General features: G+C 33.1%; 1 protein-coding gene across 2 annotated transcripts; it reads right to left on the reverse strand.

The window, feature by feature from the left end:
- Window positions 1-329: 329 nt before the first annotated feature.
- On the reverse strand, window positions 330-12,848 carry LOC139896702 (uncharacterized). 2 transcript variants are annotated; one of them, XM_071879340.1, is made up of 5 exons: window positions 12,525-12,848; window positions 12,046-12,194; window positions 11,693-11,854; window positions 11,428-11,530; window positions 330-549 (listed from the first exon to the last, which is right to left on the reverse strand). In XM_071879340.1, exons 1-4 carry the CDS (start codon window positions 12,760-12,762, stop codon window positions 11,468-11,470), a joined length of 612 nt encoding a protein of 203 aa, XP_071735441.1. In that variant the 5' UTR covers window positions 12,763-12,848; the 3' UTR covers window positions 330-549; window positions 11,428-11,467. The 2 variants fall into 2 exon arrangements, with proteins under 2 accessions (XP_071735441.1, XP_071735440.1); XM_071879339.1 differs by having other exon boundaries at window positions 330-554; window positions 12,525-12,846.
- Between the last annotated feature and the right edge of the window lie 2,282 nt (window positions 12,849-15,130).

Raw genomic sequence — 15,130 nt, forward strand, 5'->3', positions numbered from 1 at the left:
GTTCCTGTATGTTTGGTTGTATAGATATATGTTATAGCATTTCTTTTTGTTCTAGAAATAATCAAAATACTTTTTTATTTGAACAACAAGCTTGCATCAGTGTATCATTTATTTCAACGACACTCGTCATTTGCACACACACACGCGTTCGGGAGGAAACCCGAATCGCATTACAGGAACCCGATCCTTTAACCATCCCGAGGGATAAGTGGACCAGGTTTGAATCCTGAATGGATCCGGGAGAAAACCCCACTGGGGTCAATCTGGATATTCATATTTCATGCAGATTAATTAATAGGATGGGCAGAACAAGTATTGATATTATGAGAACAAGTAACCTCTAATGCACTTGATATAAGTTAGCATTACAATTTAGGGTTCAAAAACCTCGACCCCGTGATATTGTTTACCAACCGATGTCGATTAAAGATTTTTGCAATATCATGAGTACATTATAGATGACACAAAATCAAAGAAACTACTCAAACTTAAATATAAAAGACATCATTTAGCATTTTCTCGATAGCTTCATCATTGTGTCCACGTCCCCTTAACTGCAAAAATAAAATCATATTATCAACAAATCCATTTTATCATTTTGCATCTGTTTGCAAGTTTCAGATAGGAAGGAAGACTGTTCGAATTTTTAAGAGATAACAAACCATCAAATTATTTCGATAGACAACATTATATTATAAATATTACAATTGAGCAAATGCCAGTTACTATTCACCAACAGTAAATGGTATTTTAGTATTTTCATAGCAGTTTTGAGGGCTATTTTCGTCCTTTCATCTTTTATACAAATTGTTTAAGGTGTCCTCCATTTTCCAGATCATTCCATCCCTTCTTGGTTTCTTCTCCCCGCCATTTCTCAATCTCCAAATTGGTTTCTCTTGCACCGCTATTTCTCAACCTCTACATCGTTCTAAAGAACTTGCAAAGATGGTTTCCGAAGGGTTACCGTCCGTCCCGTCAACAATTTTTTTTTTATCTGAAACGATCGATGCGTATGGAGTTTTAGGGTTTCGTTTCTTTTCTTTTTTTTTTGTAGAAAATGAAACGATTTGGAATCGGGACTCTCGATATGAAGGTTAGGGTTTCAATTGTTATCATATTTGTTCATTTTAGTTTCTATATTATTGTTTGAGGGTTTGTTCTAGCTCAAAATTAAGCCCCTACCCTGCTGTGTTATCTATGTTTCTGGAGGCAGATTTCAAAAAAAAAAAGGCTTTTTAGAAGGCTGTTCCTATCTCCTTTGGCGAAGGTAATTTTGTTTTTCTTACAATTAATGGTAAAAAAAAATTTCCCTTGATTCAGTGTTTAAACTCAAAAGTGATTATGGATTACAGATTGTTTGAAACTTTTATTTTCAAATATTATTATTCTGTTTTTGATTCGATGATGTTATCTTTATTATTTTCAAATATTATTGTGCCTACTCTTTTTCCATACAGTACTAATTGTTATATTTTTATGTATTTTTTTTCATACAGTACTTATTTGTAATTACAGTTGTTCATCTCTTTATCTTAAATTGAATTTCTCATTTCTCATTTACTTTTTCGAGTTTGCTTATTGTGTTTGCATTCTACATACCATGTTTTTGTAGAAATGTGTTTCATTGAAATGTTTAATTATGTTTCACTACAGATTGTATGGACTTTTGTATGTATATGCTGCTCAACTTAAAGGCATATTGTCCCCTTATCTAATAGACAAAGTTATGAATGGTAACCTCTAGAAATGTTGGGTTGCGACAATAAAAAAATGAATCGTATCTTGGCAGGGAAATCTACGGTTAGCAGCCATGATGTGGCATGGCAACTTACAAGTTGCAGCTATGGAAAGGCGGGGCAACTTACGGGCCGTAGCCATGATGTTACATGTTGTTTACCTAGGATGTCTGCAAATTATTGAGCCTCAATTCTTTTTTTCTTATTTGAGATCGCCTGTTTTGCTATTTGTTTTTTTATCTCGGATTCATTCATCTAAAACTCAAAATTATTGTATTAAATGCAGGTACGTGATGATTGTGGGGGTGTCAATTGTTGGTTATGCTAAAAGACTTCAGATTGTTTCAAGGAGCTTTGCTACCGTCTTTAGACATGTTAGCCACTATGCTTAGTTAGACTGCAGTCCTCGGACATGGCGGCGTCTCTTTTTGTAGACGATCTAAGTAACTTTATGAAGCCACTCACAACTCCCAATAAAGATGAGTGAGGTTTATATAAAGAAGGTTTAAGAAAAATAGGCTATGATGATTAACATATGGGAGTTGGATTGAGCAACAAAAAATTGAGTTCGTATCTTGGCGGGGCAACCTACGGGTTGCAGCCATGGCGATTCGTTTTTCTTGCTTAATTTCATACACAAATCTGAGCCTGATTTATATTGGTTTTTTCTTTTTTAATTTCCATTGTGTTATTTCTTTTCATTAATATTTTTGTCAACGACAGATTTACGATGTAGATGTTTTTTATGTTAACAAGCAGATGGCCGGCCGCGCGTTGCAGCGGCCACCTTGGAAGACATATACATTGTAGTTGGCATAGTGGTACGTTACATTGTAGAAATGTAAAATATCTATTAAGGGGAAGAAAACCTATAAATTCAGCTATAATCAACTGTAAAAGGTTGTGAATAGAATAGATGGTTCCTTGCTCTTCTTCTCTTACTACAAATGATGTATGTAATAAGGTATTTAATGTTAATGATTTACTTAAATATTAGTATCGATCATTACAACGATTTCTAAAATAGAGCTATCCATTGCTGAATTATAAGTATGAATGGTATACCAGCCAGCCATGGTAAGCCTAGGTCATTCGCCGACCTGCAATAGGATTTAAAACACGCACCTACCAGAACAACCACTTAACTAAATTAAAGATGTCACCAATTCCCTTTAAATTAGCAACAGAACAACAAAATTTGCACCAAACTTCGAAACTACAAATGGAAATCACCAAACTATACACAGACACATAAAAACAAATTGATATTTTTTTTGGAAAATACGTACCATGATTTATAATGGAAAGCAACATATCAAATTCATGTGGTGGATCACTAATAACGCAAATTTAAAGCTGTAAGAATAGCAAGACACCTGCAACATGAAAAAATAAGTGACCCATTAGTATTAAGTATTCAGTGTTGTACATGGAAAAAAGAGAACACCTTCTAACATCCTATAAACTGCTAAATACATGTTTAAAACATACATTACTCAGACTTATAATTGGATACAATTTACATTATTCATAGATATATTATTCATAGATATAACTTGTATCATAAGTTCAATATACCAAATCAATAGTTTTTTGAAAAATGCGTACCATGATTTATAATGGAAAGTAACGTATCAAATTCATGTGGTGGATCACTAATAACATAACTGAAGCAATTTTCAAATTGTAAGAGAAAATTTAAAGCTGTAAGAATAGCAAAATACCTGCAACATGAAAAAATAAGTGACCCATTAGTATCAAGTATTCAGCGTTGTACATGAAAAAAAAAAAACCACATTCTAATATCCTATAAACTGCTAAATACATGTTTAAAACATACATTACCCAGACTTATAATTGGATACAATTTACATTATTCATAGATTTAAACCAAGTATATAACATTTCTTAATAACTTAAAAAAACCAATGATATGCTTACGTGTTTCGTTTGAGCGACTTGGTGGCTACACGCGGCCAAGTGATGACAAATTAATACCATATTAGTTTAACTGGAAACAGCTCTTAAGTCAAATTTTAAAAGCAAGAAGTTCCATAGGTGATATAACACCCTGTCCATATAAAATATCTGCGGACTGCTCATCATATCCAACCACGTATGTGTGATCATGCAAAAGATTACTAAACTAAAAACATCAACATAAAATACATCTTTGCTTTTCGACATGCATTTTGAAAACCAACTATTTTAACATGCGGGATAAAAATAATATCGCATCAACCTAGTTGAGAAAAATTTGTATGGCAAGTAAAGAAGAGTGCCGACCTGCTCTGCAACGTCATGGTAGCCTCCATCACCATTAATCCTGCAATGATAGTTTTGACCTAAAAAATACTACGCAAATGAATTCCACAAATTGTAATTGTGATTAAATGTCGTTGTTTTTCCCTTAAGAACTTGTAAAAAAAACTTCATGAAGAAAGAAGGTATGTTTGGTTAAATTTGAAAATAATCTGAAGGAATAAAACTACACTTTTTGCACAAAATGAGCAACCAAATTATGAATATATTCAAAGAAAAATAAACTTGAAGCTATCATACCGTCATCCATTTTCGGGTTGAATACCAATTTGTCAAAGTAGCAGATACTAAAATGAATGCCTTTAATATGAAAAGCCGCAACAGAACATGAAAAGGTGTATCTTCTAAACCTCGTTAATACGGAAATTGTAAGAGAAAATTTAAAGCTGTAAGAATAGCAAAATAGCTGCAACATGAAAAAATAAGTGACCCATTAGTATTAAGTATTCAGCGTTGTACATGAAAAAAAACCCCCACATTCTAACATCCTATAAACTGCTAAATACATGTTTAAAACATACATTACCCAGACTTATAATTGGATACAATTTACATTATTCATAGATTTAAACCAAGTATATAACATTTCTTAATAACTTAAAAAAAACCAATGATATGCTTACCTGTTTCGTTTGAGCGACTTGGTGGCTACACGCGGCCAAGTGATGACAAATTAATACCATATTAGTTTAACTGGAAACAGCTCTTAAGTCAAATTTTAAAAGCAAGAAGTTCCATAGGTGATATAACACCCTGTCCATATAAAATATCTGCGGACTGCTCATCATATCCAACCACGTATGTGTGATCATGCAAAAGATTACTAAACTAAAAACATCAACATAAAATACATCTTTGCCTTTCGACATGCATTTTGAAAACCAACTATTTTAACATGCGGGATAAAAATAATATCGCATCAGCCTAGTTGAGAAAAATTTGTATGGCTAGTAAAGAAGAGTGCCGACCTGCTCTGCAACGTCATGGTAGCCTCCATCACCATTAATCCTGCAATGATAGTTTCGACCTAAAAAATACTACGCAAATGAATTCCACAAATTGTAATTGTGATTAAATGTCGTGAACTTGTAAAAAAAACTTCATGAAGAAAGAAGGTATGTTTGGTTAAATTTGAAAATAATCTGAAGGAATAAAACTACACTTTTTGCACAAAATGAGCAACCAAATTATGAATATATTCAAAGAAAAATAAACTTGAAGCTATCATACCATCATCCATTTTCGGGTTGAATACCAATTTGTCAAAGTAGCAGCTACTAAAATGAATGCCTTTAATATGAAAAGCCGCAACAGAACATGAAAAGGTATATCTTCTAAACCTCGTTAATACGGAAAATATAAGTGGAAGTTAGAATAATAAACTATAAATGATAGATAAATATACTAAAACGTATATTTTATTTATATATATATATATATATATATATATATATATATATATATATATATATATATATATATATATATATATATATATATATATATATATATATATATATATATATATATAGAAGCTACCATTTTACTGGCTATCGTTAGAAAATAATCAGTAAGTGTACAAAAATATAAAATTAAACAGTTGATCGCATTTTAGTCGCCTTATAATATAATGAGAAAGGAAACGACAAATTTGCCACTGACGAACCCGTTTGAGGATTACCGAAGTATCAATAGTAAGTGTGATAATATTTTAGTTACTTTCGTAACATACTAATAATAGTGATTACCATGATGGCATTCGGATATTATCTTGAATTAAATACATACGGTGGGATGTGTTAGTAACCGTACCAAAACCCAAAGAAGGCATATTAACATAAAAAAACATATGCATCGTAAATCTGTCGTTGACAAAAATATTAATGAAAAGAAATAACACAATGGAAATTAAAAAAGAAAAAACCAATATAAATCAGGCTCAGATTTGTGTATGAAATTAAGCAAGAAAAACGAATCGCCATGGCTGCAACCCGTAGGTTGCCCCGCCAAGATACGAACTCAATTTTTTGTTGCTCAATCCAACTCCCATATGTTAATCATCATAGCCTATTTTTCTTAAACCTTCTTTATATAAACCTCACTCATCTTTATTGGGAGTTGTGAGTGGCTTCATAAAGTTACTTAGATCGTCTACAAAAAGAGACGCCGCCATGTCCGAGGACTGCAGTCTAACTAAGCATAGTGGCTAACATGTCTAAAGACGGTAGCAAAGCTCCTTGAAACAATCTGAAGTCTTTTAGCATAACCAACAATTGACACCCCCACAATCATCACGTACCTGCATTTAATACAATAATTTTGAGTTTTAGATGAATGAATCCGAGATAAAAAAACAAATAGCAAAACAGGCGATCTCAAATAAGAAAAAAAGAATTGAGGCTCAATAATTTGCAGACATCCTAGGTAAACAACATGTAACATCATGGCTACGGCCCGTAAGTTGCCCCGCCTTTCCATAGCTGCAACTTGTAAGTTGCCATGCCACATCATGGCTGCTAACCGTAGATTTCCCTGCCAAGATACGATTCATTTTTTTATTGTCGCAACCCAACATTTCTAGAGGTTACCATTCATAACTTTGTCTATTAGATAAGGGGACAATATGCCTTTAAGTTGAGCAGCATATACATACAAAAGTCCATACAATCTGTAGTGAAACATAATTAAACATTTCAATGAAACACATTTCTACAAAAACATGGTATGTAGAATGCAAACACAATAAGCAAACTCGAAAAAGTAAATGAGAAATGAGAAATTCAATTTAAGATAAAGAGATGAACAACTGTAATTACAAATAAGTACTGTATGAAAAAAATGCAACTACATAAGCAAGATGAATGATGAACTTACACATAAAAATATAACAATTAGTACTGTATGGAAAAAGAGTAGGCACAATAATATTTGAAAATAATAAAGATAACATCATCGAATCAAAAACAGAATAATAATATTTGAAAATAAAAGTTTCAAACAATCTATAATCCATAATCACTTTTGAGTTTAAACACTGAATCAAGGGAAAAATTTTTTTACCATTAATTGTAAGAAAAACAAAATTACCTTCGCCAAAGGAGATAGGAACAGCCTTCTAAAAAGCCTTTTTTTTTTTTTAAATCTGCCTCCAGAAACATAGATAACACAGCAGGGTAGGGGCTTAATTTTGAGCTAGAACAAACCCTCAAACAATAATATAGAAACTAAAATGAACAAATATGATAACAATTGAAACCCTAACCTTCATATCGAGAGTCCCGATTCCAAATCGTTTCATTTTCTACAAAAAAAAAAAGAAAAGAAACGAAACCCTAAAACTCCATACGCATCGATCGTTTCAGATAAAAAAAAAATTGTTGACGGGACGGACGGTAACCCTTCGGAAACCATCTTTGCAAGTTCTTTAGAACGATGTAGAGGTTGAGAAATAGCGGTGCAAGAGAAACCAATTTGGAGATTGAGAAATGGCGGGGAGAAGAAACCAAGAAGGGATGGAATGATCTGGAAAATGGAGGACACCTTAAACAATTTGTATAAAAGATGAAAGGACGAAAATAGCCCTCAAAACTGCTATGAAAATACTAAAATACCATTTACTGTTGGTGAATAGTAACTGGCATTTGCTCAATTGTAATATTTATAATATGCCTTCTTTGGGTTTTGGTACGGTTACTAACACATCCCACCGTATGTATTTAATTCAAGATAATATCCGAATGCCATCATGGTAATCACTATTATTAGTATGTAACGAAAGTAACTAAAATATTATCACACTTACTATTGATACTTCGGTAATCCTCAAACGGGTTCGTCAGTGGCAAATTTGTCGTTTCCTTTCTCATTATATTATAAGGCGACTAAAATGCGATCAACTGTTTAATTTTATATTTTTGTACACTTACTGATTATTTTCTAACGATAGCCAGTAAAATGGTAGCTTCTATATATATATATATATATATATATATATATATATATATATATATATATATATATATATATATATATATATATATATATAAAATATACGTTTTAGTATATTTATCTATCATTTATAGTTTATTATTCTAACTTCCACTTATATTTTCCGTATTAACGAGGTTTAGAAGATATACCTTTTCATGTTCTGTTGCGGCTTTTCATATTAAAGGCATTCATTTTAGTATCTGCTACTTTGACAAATTGGTATTCAACCCGAAAATGGATGATGGTATGATAGCTTCAAGTTTATTTTTCTTTGAATATATTCATAATTTGGTTGCTCATTTTGTGCAAAAAGTGTAGTTTTATTCCTTCAGATTATTTTCAAATTTAACCAAACATACCTTCTTTCTTCATGAAGTTTTTTTTACAAGTTCTCAAGGGAAAAACGACGACATTTAATCACAATTACAATTTGTGGAATTCATTTGCGTAGTATTTTTTAGGTCGAAACTATCATTGCAGGATTAATGGTGATGGAGGCTACCATGACGTTGCAGAGCAGGTCGGCACTCTTCTTTACTAGCCATACAAATTTTTCTCGACTAGGCTGATGCGATATTATTTTTATCCCGCATGTTAAAATAGTTGGTTTTCAAAATGCATGTCGAAAGGCAAAGATGTATTTTATGTTGATGTTTTTAGTTTAGTAATCTTTTGCATGATCACACATACGTGGTTGGATATGATGAGCAGTCCGCAGATATTTTATATGGACAGGATGTTATATCACCTATGGAACTTCTTGCTTTTAAAATTTGACTTAAGAGCTGTTTCCAGTTAAACTAATATGGTATTAATTTGTCATCACTTGGCCGCGTGTAGCCACCAAGTCGCTCAAACAAAACAGGTAAGCATATCATTGTTTTTTTTTAAGTTGTTAAGAAATGTTATATACTTGGTTTAAATCTATGAATAATGTAAATTGTATCCAATTATAAGTCTGGGTAATGTATGTTTTAAACATGTATTTAGCAGTTTATAGGATGTTAGAATGTGGGGTTTTTTTCTCACGTACAACGCTGAATACTTAATACTAATGGGTCACTTATTTTTTCATGTTGCAGCTATTTTGCTATTCTTACAGCTTTAAATTTTCTCTTACAATTTCCGTATTAACGAGGTTTAGAAGATACACCTTTTCATGTTCTGTTGCGGCTTTTCATATTAAAGGCATTCATTTTAGTATCTGCTACTTTGACAAATTGGTATTCAACCCGAAAATGGATGACGGTATGATAGCTTCAAGTTTATTTTTCTTTGAATATATTCATAATTTGGTTGCTCATTTTGTGCAAAAAGTGTAGTTTTATTCCTTCAGATTATTTTCAAATTTAACCAAACATACCTTCTTTCTTCATGAAGTTTTTTTTACAAGTTCTTAAGGGAAAAACAACGACATTTAATCACAATTACAATTTGTGGAATTCATTTGCGTAGTATTTTTTAGGTCGAAACTATCATTGCAGGATTAATGGTGATGGAGGCTACCATGACGTTGCAGAGCAGGTCGGCACTCTTCTTTACTTGCCATACAAATTTTTCTCAACTAGGCTGATGCGATATTATTTTTATCCCGCATGTTAAAATAGTTGGTTTTCAAAATGCATGTCGAAAGGCAAAGATGTATTTTATGTTGATGTTTTTAGTTTAGTAATCTTTTGCATGATCACACATACGTGGTTGGATATGATGAGCAGTCCGCAGATATTTTATATGGACAGGGTGTTATATCACCTATGGAACTTCTTGCTTTTAAAATTTGACTTAAGAGCTGTTTCCAGTTAAACTAATATGGTATTAATTTGTCATCACTTGGCCGCGTGTAGCCACCAAGTCGCTCAAACGAAACACGTAAGCATATCATTGGTTTTTTTTAAGTTATTAAGAAATGTTATATACTTGGTTTAAATCTATGAATAATGTAAATTGTATCCAATTATAAGTCTGGGTAATGTATGTTTTAAACATGTATTTAGCAGTTTATAGGATATTAGAATGTGGTTTTTTTTTTTTCATGTACAACGCGGAATACTTGATACTAATGGGTCACTTATTTTTTCATGTTGCAGGTATTTTGCTATTCTTACAGCTTTAAATTTTCTCTTACAATTTGAAAATTGCTTCAGTTATGTTATTAGTGATCCACCACATGAATTTGATACGTTACTTTCCATTATAAATCATGGTACGTATTTTTCAAAAAACTATTGATTTGGTATATTGAACTTATGATACAAGTTATATCTATGAATAATGTAAATTGTATCCAATTATAAGTCTGAGTAATGTATGTTTTAAACATGTATTTAGCAGTTTATAGGATGTTAGAAGGTGTTCTCTTTTTTCCATGTACAACACTGAATACTTAATACTAATGGGTCACTTATTTTTTCATGTTGCAGGTGTCTTGCTATTCTTATAGCTTTAAATTTGCGTTATTAGTGATCCACCACATGAATTTGATATGTTGCTTTCCATTATAAATCATGGTACGTATTTTCCAAAAAAAATATCAATTTGTTTTTATGTGTCTGTGTATAGTTTGGTGATTTCCATTTGTAGTTTCGAAGTTTCGTGCAAATTTTGTTGTTCTGTTGCTAATTTAAAGGGAATTGGTGACATCTTTAATTTAGTTAAGTGGTTGTTCTGGTAGGTGCGTGTTTTAAATCCTATTGCAGGTCGGCGAATGACCTAGGCTTACCATGGCTGGCTGGTATACCATTCATACTTATAATTCAGCAATGGATAGCTCTATTTTAGAAATCGTTGTAATGATCGATACTAATATTTAAGTAAATCATTAACATTAAATACCTTATTACATACATCATTTGTAGTAAGAGAAGAAGAGCAAGGAACCATCTATTCTATTCACAACCTTTTACAGTTGATTATAGCTGAATTTATAGGTTTTCTTCCCCTTCATAGATATTTTACATTTCTACAATGTAACGTACCACTATGCCAACTACAATGTATATGTCTTCCAAGGTGGCCGCTGCAACGCGCGGCCGGCCATCTGCTTGTTTTAAACAATCTAATACTCAGTAGTTTATTGCACTTTAAACACATTTTCCATGTCTTGGAAAAGAAAGCAGAGTTTCCTATCGTAATAAAAATTAACTTACCAACAACCCCCACACCATCATTACAAAGTTACTGATTTCGTCCACAATATTCCTCAATTTTGATACTACTGGTATTCAAGAACTAGTCAAACATAACCCTATCTAACCAGCAAAGAGACGCTTAGAAAGTATTCAGGAATCTAAGCAGCATATAACAATATATCTCTAGATTTAAAAAAAAAAAAATTTGTTCGCCTAAATTATAACAAAAGGAAACGAGAAAATATAAGTACCTTGATAGACAGGACCATTGCAATGGCTTCCTCCACAGTTTCAGGCATTTCTGCTATTCGACGAAGCAACATCCATTGGTGTTGATCCCATTATCTTTTGAACCTACAAAAAATATTAATAACATTGAAGATAATGGAATTGAACAATACCTCAGCTAACATGTATACTTGTTAATTGTTTTATACTCCATCATATTTCATCAGCCATGTTTCAGTGATATGAAGTACAAAATATGTTTGTCTAGTTACTGAAATTGAGCAATACCTCATCTAAGCTCTTTGGCATCGGTTTTCCATCTTCTTTTATCTTTTCAATCTTCCTTTTGGCTTCTTTGGCCCAAGTGAATCTAGCTAAAGTATTTTCAACATCAGCTATTGTGCAATTCAACTTTTTTGCTGCTTCTTGCTTTTGACTAGGTTGTATATTCTACATTTGCAGCACATAAAGGCTAAAATCAGCCAAAACTATTAACTTAAAATGATACAAAGTAGTATAATCACAATATAATTTTAGACTACATATCTAACTAGCTATGCATGCGAAAGAGTTTAATTTATTCATTTGAATCCTATGAAGTGAAAAAAATATGAAGATTGACCAAACTAGTAAGTGACAACCTCTCCTGTGTTATCAACACCCCCAAGAAACCGAATTATAGCGTCTTGCTTCTCGAATGCATCAGCAAATGTGGCTTCACTGCTTCTGCCAACCAGGTACTGTTTAAACGTATCTAACTTCCGTGCATTCTTCAACGCATCGCCGAACTCTCCACACATAATCACGTATCGTAGAGGAATATCAAAATCACCTATTACACACACACATATAGATTTTCGTTTCTAGCTCAATTCACAATTACTACGGCAGTATTCTGCTATAATTACAATGCTCCACAGAGTCATCACTCATCATCCATTCATACATGTATTCATACAATCACCAATCACCATACATAACCAACTGTGTGGTCACAGTGATCAAGTGAAACTCCATAGTCATATATGTATACAGTTTAATAACAAAAAAAATTTTATAATTTTTTGCAAAACAGATTGAGTACAAATTTAACCTAATTAACAAACGGCAAATTACTTACTCAACAGAGTCAACGATTGTGAAACTGCGCCCTGGTTAGTGGATGTAGTAGGTTTTTGGACTGTGAATGCGCCTTTAATTTTATCACCAGCTCCTTTGATCTTATTCATCCATGATTGATTCAGGTGTATCGTTGTCGAGATCCATCTTTTATGATTATTATAGAGTAACAATTGATGATTAGTGTTATAACTCGATGAAGAGGTGAAGGAGATGGTACTGCGTCTAATCGCTGCCATTTACACGCTAAATTTCATAAATCAGGATGAAATTAGGGTTTATGTTCAGAAGTGTAAAGGTTTCAGGTTAAACCCTATTAACGAAGGGACTAAAAGTGAAACATTTCAATAGTTACGGGTGTTTGTGTATTTTAATTTAGCAAAAAGTAAACACGATGAACAAAACTGGCGCATTAAGTTTTGGTCTTTGGGATCTTTTTATGAAAAAAAAAAAAAAAAAAAAAAAAAAAAAAAAAAAGTGGCTTTTATATGCGTCACACTAAATTTAGCTGCTTTATTTTTCAGATTTATGCTCCGATTTCTAGCATGATATTGATTGATGGTAGAAGAGCGTGAAAATATATTGAAACTATGGTATACAAGGATACTGTTACGAAAGAGAAAAAGAAGACTCGATTAATCTGTTATTAAACCTTAAGATACCTGATTTTCGATCTGAGCAAGTCAAATGATAGTATGGCTACTATGTAGTTAAAGCATACTTGAATTTCAACATGGCTTACAGTGTGTTTTTTTTCTTTAACATGTGATGTGCACCATCCCAAAACGGGAAATCGATGGTTGGGTTGTTAATGAGGAGGTTATTGTGGTCCAAACCGAGTACGAGTTGCACTTTTAATTGGGCAGAGGAAGTTGCACAGCAGGACTTTCAATGTATTTTTGCAGCTTAGTTCATTAGCCATTGATCATAATATTGTTGTGAGATGACCGGGATTTATTCGATTGGTGTTCTTATATGTTTGGTTACATATATGTAGATATATACTATAGCATTTCTTTTTGTTCTAGTGATGATCAAAATACTTGCATAAACTTTTTGTTCAGACGCTGCTTTTATTATGCTTGTAACGTTCTAGACAGATACAATTTGCAGAAAGATTGACGTGTTTGAAGAAAGAGAAAAAGAAAAAGAAGGACGATTTGAAGGCGAGTCGTGAGGATACATTGACTGAAGATAGGCCTCCACCAATTTTGTATGGCCGTAGTGGTAAGATTTATTTCGATTGCAAGGACTTTTCGTGCGAAGGTTTTTGCAAGTCGTGGTATGTTTTAAATAGAAAAGTTCCTATGGATATACTCGAAGGTGTGAATTTGCGGCCGAGGAGGAGTGTTGCATCCACATCGGGGTCTTTTAAGCTCGTGAATCACGAAGAAGATTTGGATTACGGGGATGCCATTCAAATTTTGTTTTTGGCGGGTAAGGTCGATAAGAAGAGTGATTTCGAGGTATCGGGAATTGGCGTGTCTCCGGGGTTGATTAAGCATAATATGACCGACGAGGCTTTCGCAACTTTTGATGAAATGATGACGTGTGTGGCCGGGAGTGACCGGTTACGATTAATCTTATTAATTCAAGTGATATCTCACGTCCACCGGTTAAAAGCAAGAATCAAAATAAGCGTAACGAAAAAGTGGTTCAATGTGCGAAAATGACTAAATTTGATGTGTTCACCAAGGACATCCGAGTTCTTTCGGGTTCCTCTATCGATTTCTTGATTCATGTCATGTTGTGATAGTTAGATTTTGTTTTCGTTGTTTTAGATTATGTTGATTATGTACTGTTGTTTCTGTCGTGTCATTTTCATTCGTTTTGTTTAGTTTCGGTTTAGGTTAGGCGAAACTCGGTATATAGATAGTTCGTTGGTGGCCTTTTTCTAGATACGAGTCTCACCGAGGTCCTCTTTTATACTTCTTTTTGAATTCGTTTTTTTCCAAAACGTTTTCTGTTTTTATAAAGTTCTCGTTAAAAAAAAAAAAAAAAAGATACAATTTGCAGGTAGAGAATTGGGTCGCTTAGCATTTTAGTCTTAGACCCTTCTCAACTGTTCGTCGGTGAACCGCCATTCGAGCCCGCCGTTCAACGGCGTCGATATTAGCACGCCGTCATCGATCCGCCAGTCAACGACCGCCACTCAAATTTTCATGCGATGATAAAATGAAGGACGGGAAATTTGAAGGTTAACGGCTATTTTTTGTTTTTGACTTTATTTACTAGCCGTTGGCTATTTTTTTTTTTTCTTCCCCACCTCCCACTTCATTATATGCACTTAATTTAATCATATTTCAACACTCAAACTCTTCAAACTTCAACTATCAATTTCATCAAATTTCAACACTCAAACTCTTCAAACATGTCTTCAAGCAAAAAAACTCAAAACCGAAAACCAAAACAACCAAAACAAAAACAACCGGTATCACTAGAGTACACGGAAGATGAATGGAATACGGTACTTCAAAACACGCTTCATCAAACTCAACAAAACCTCCATCAACAAAACCTCCATCAACAATATGAAAGTCCCAGTTCAATGGGAGGCCCGTCTTCTACTCCAATAAGGGGACCCCCGTATGTGCCGAATCAATATCA

Source organism: Rutidosis leptorrhynchoides, chromosome 3 (assembly GCF_046630445.1).
Source record: "Rutidosis leptorrhynchoides isolate AG116_Rl617_1_P2 chromosome 3, CSIRO_AGI_Rlap_v1, whole genome shotgun sequence".
Lineage (NCBI taxonomy): Eukaryota > Viridiplantae > Streptophyta > Magnoliopsida > Asterales > Asteraceae > Rutidosis > Rutidosis leptorrhynchoides.

Bases quoted from the DNA above. Each gene is read 5' to 3' on its own strand.
- LOC139896702 (XM_071879340.1), bottom strand. From the start codon at position 12,762: ATGGCAGCGATTAGACGCAGTACCATCTCCTTCACCTCTTCATCGAGT. The intron at 11,855-12,045 runs GTTGTCACTTAC...CTGCAAATGTAG, and splicing joins GTGTTGATAACACAGGAGAG to AATATACAACCTAGTCAAAA. The intron at 11,531-11,692 runs GTATTGCTCAAT...TATTTTTTGTAG, and splicing joins TGCCAAAGAGCTTAGATGAG to GTTCAAAAGATAATGGGATC.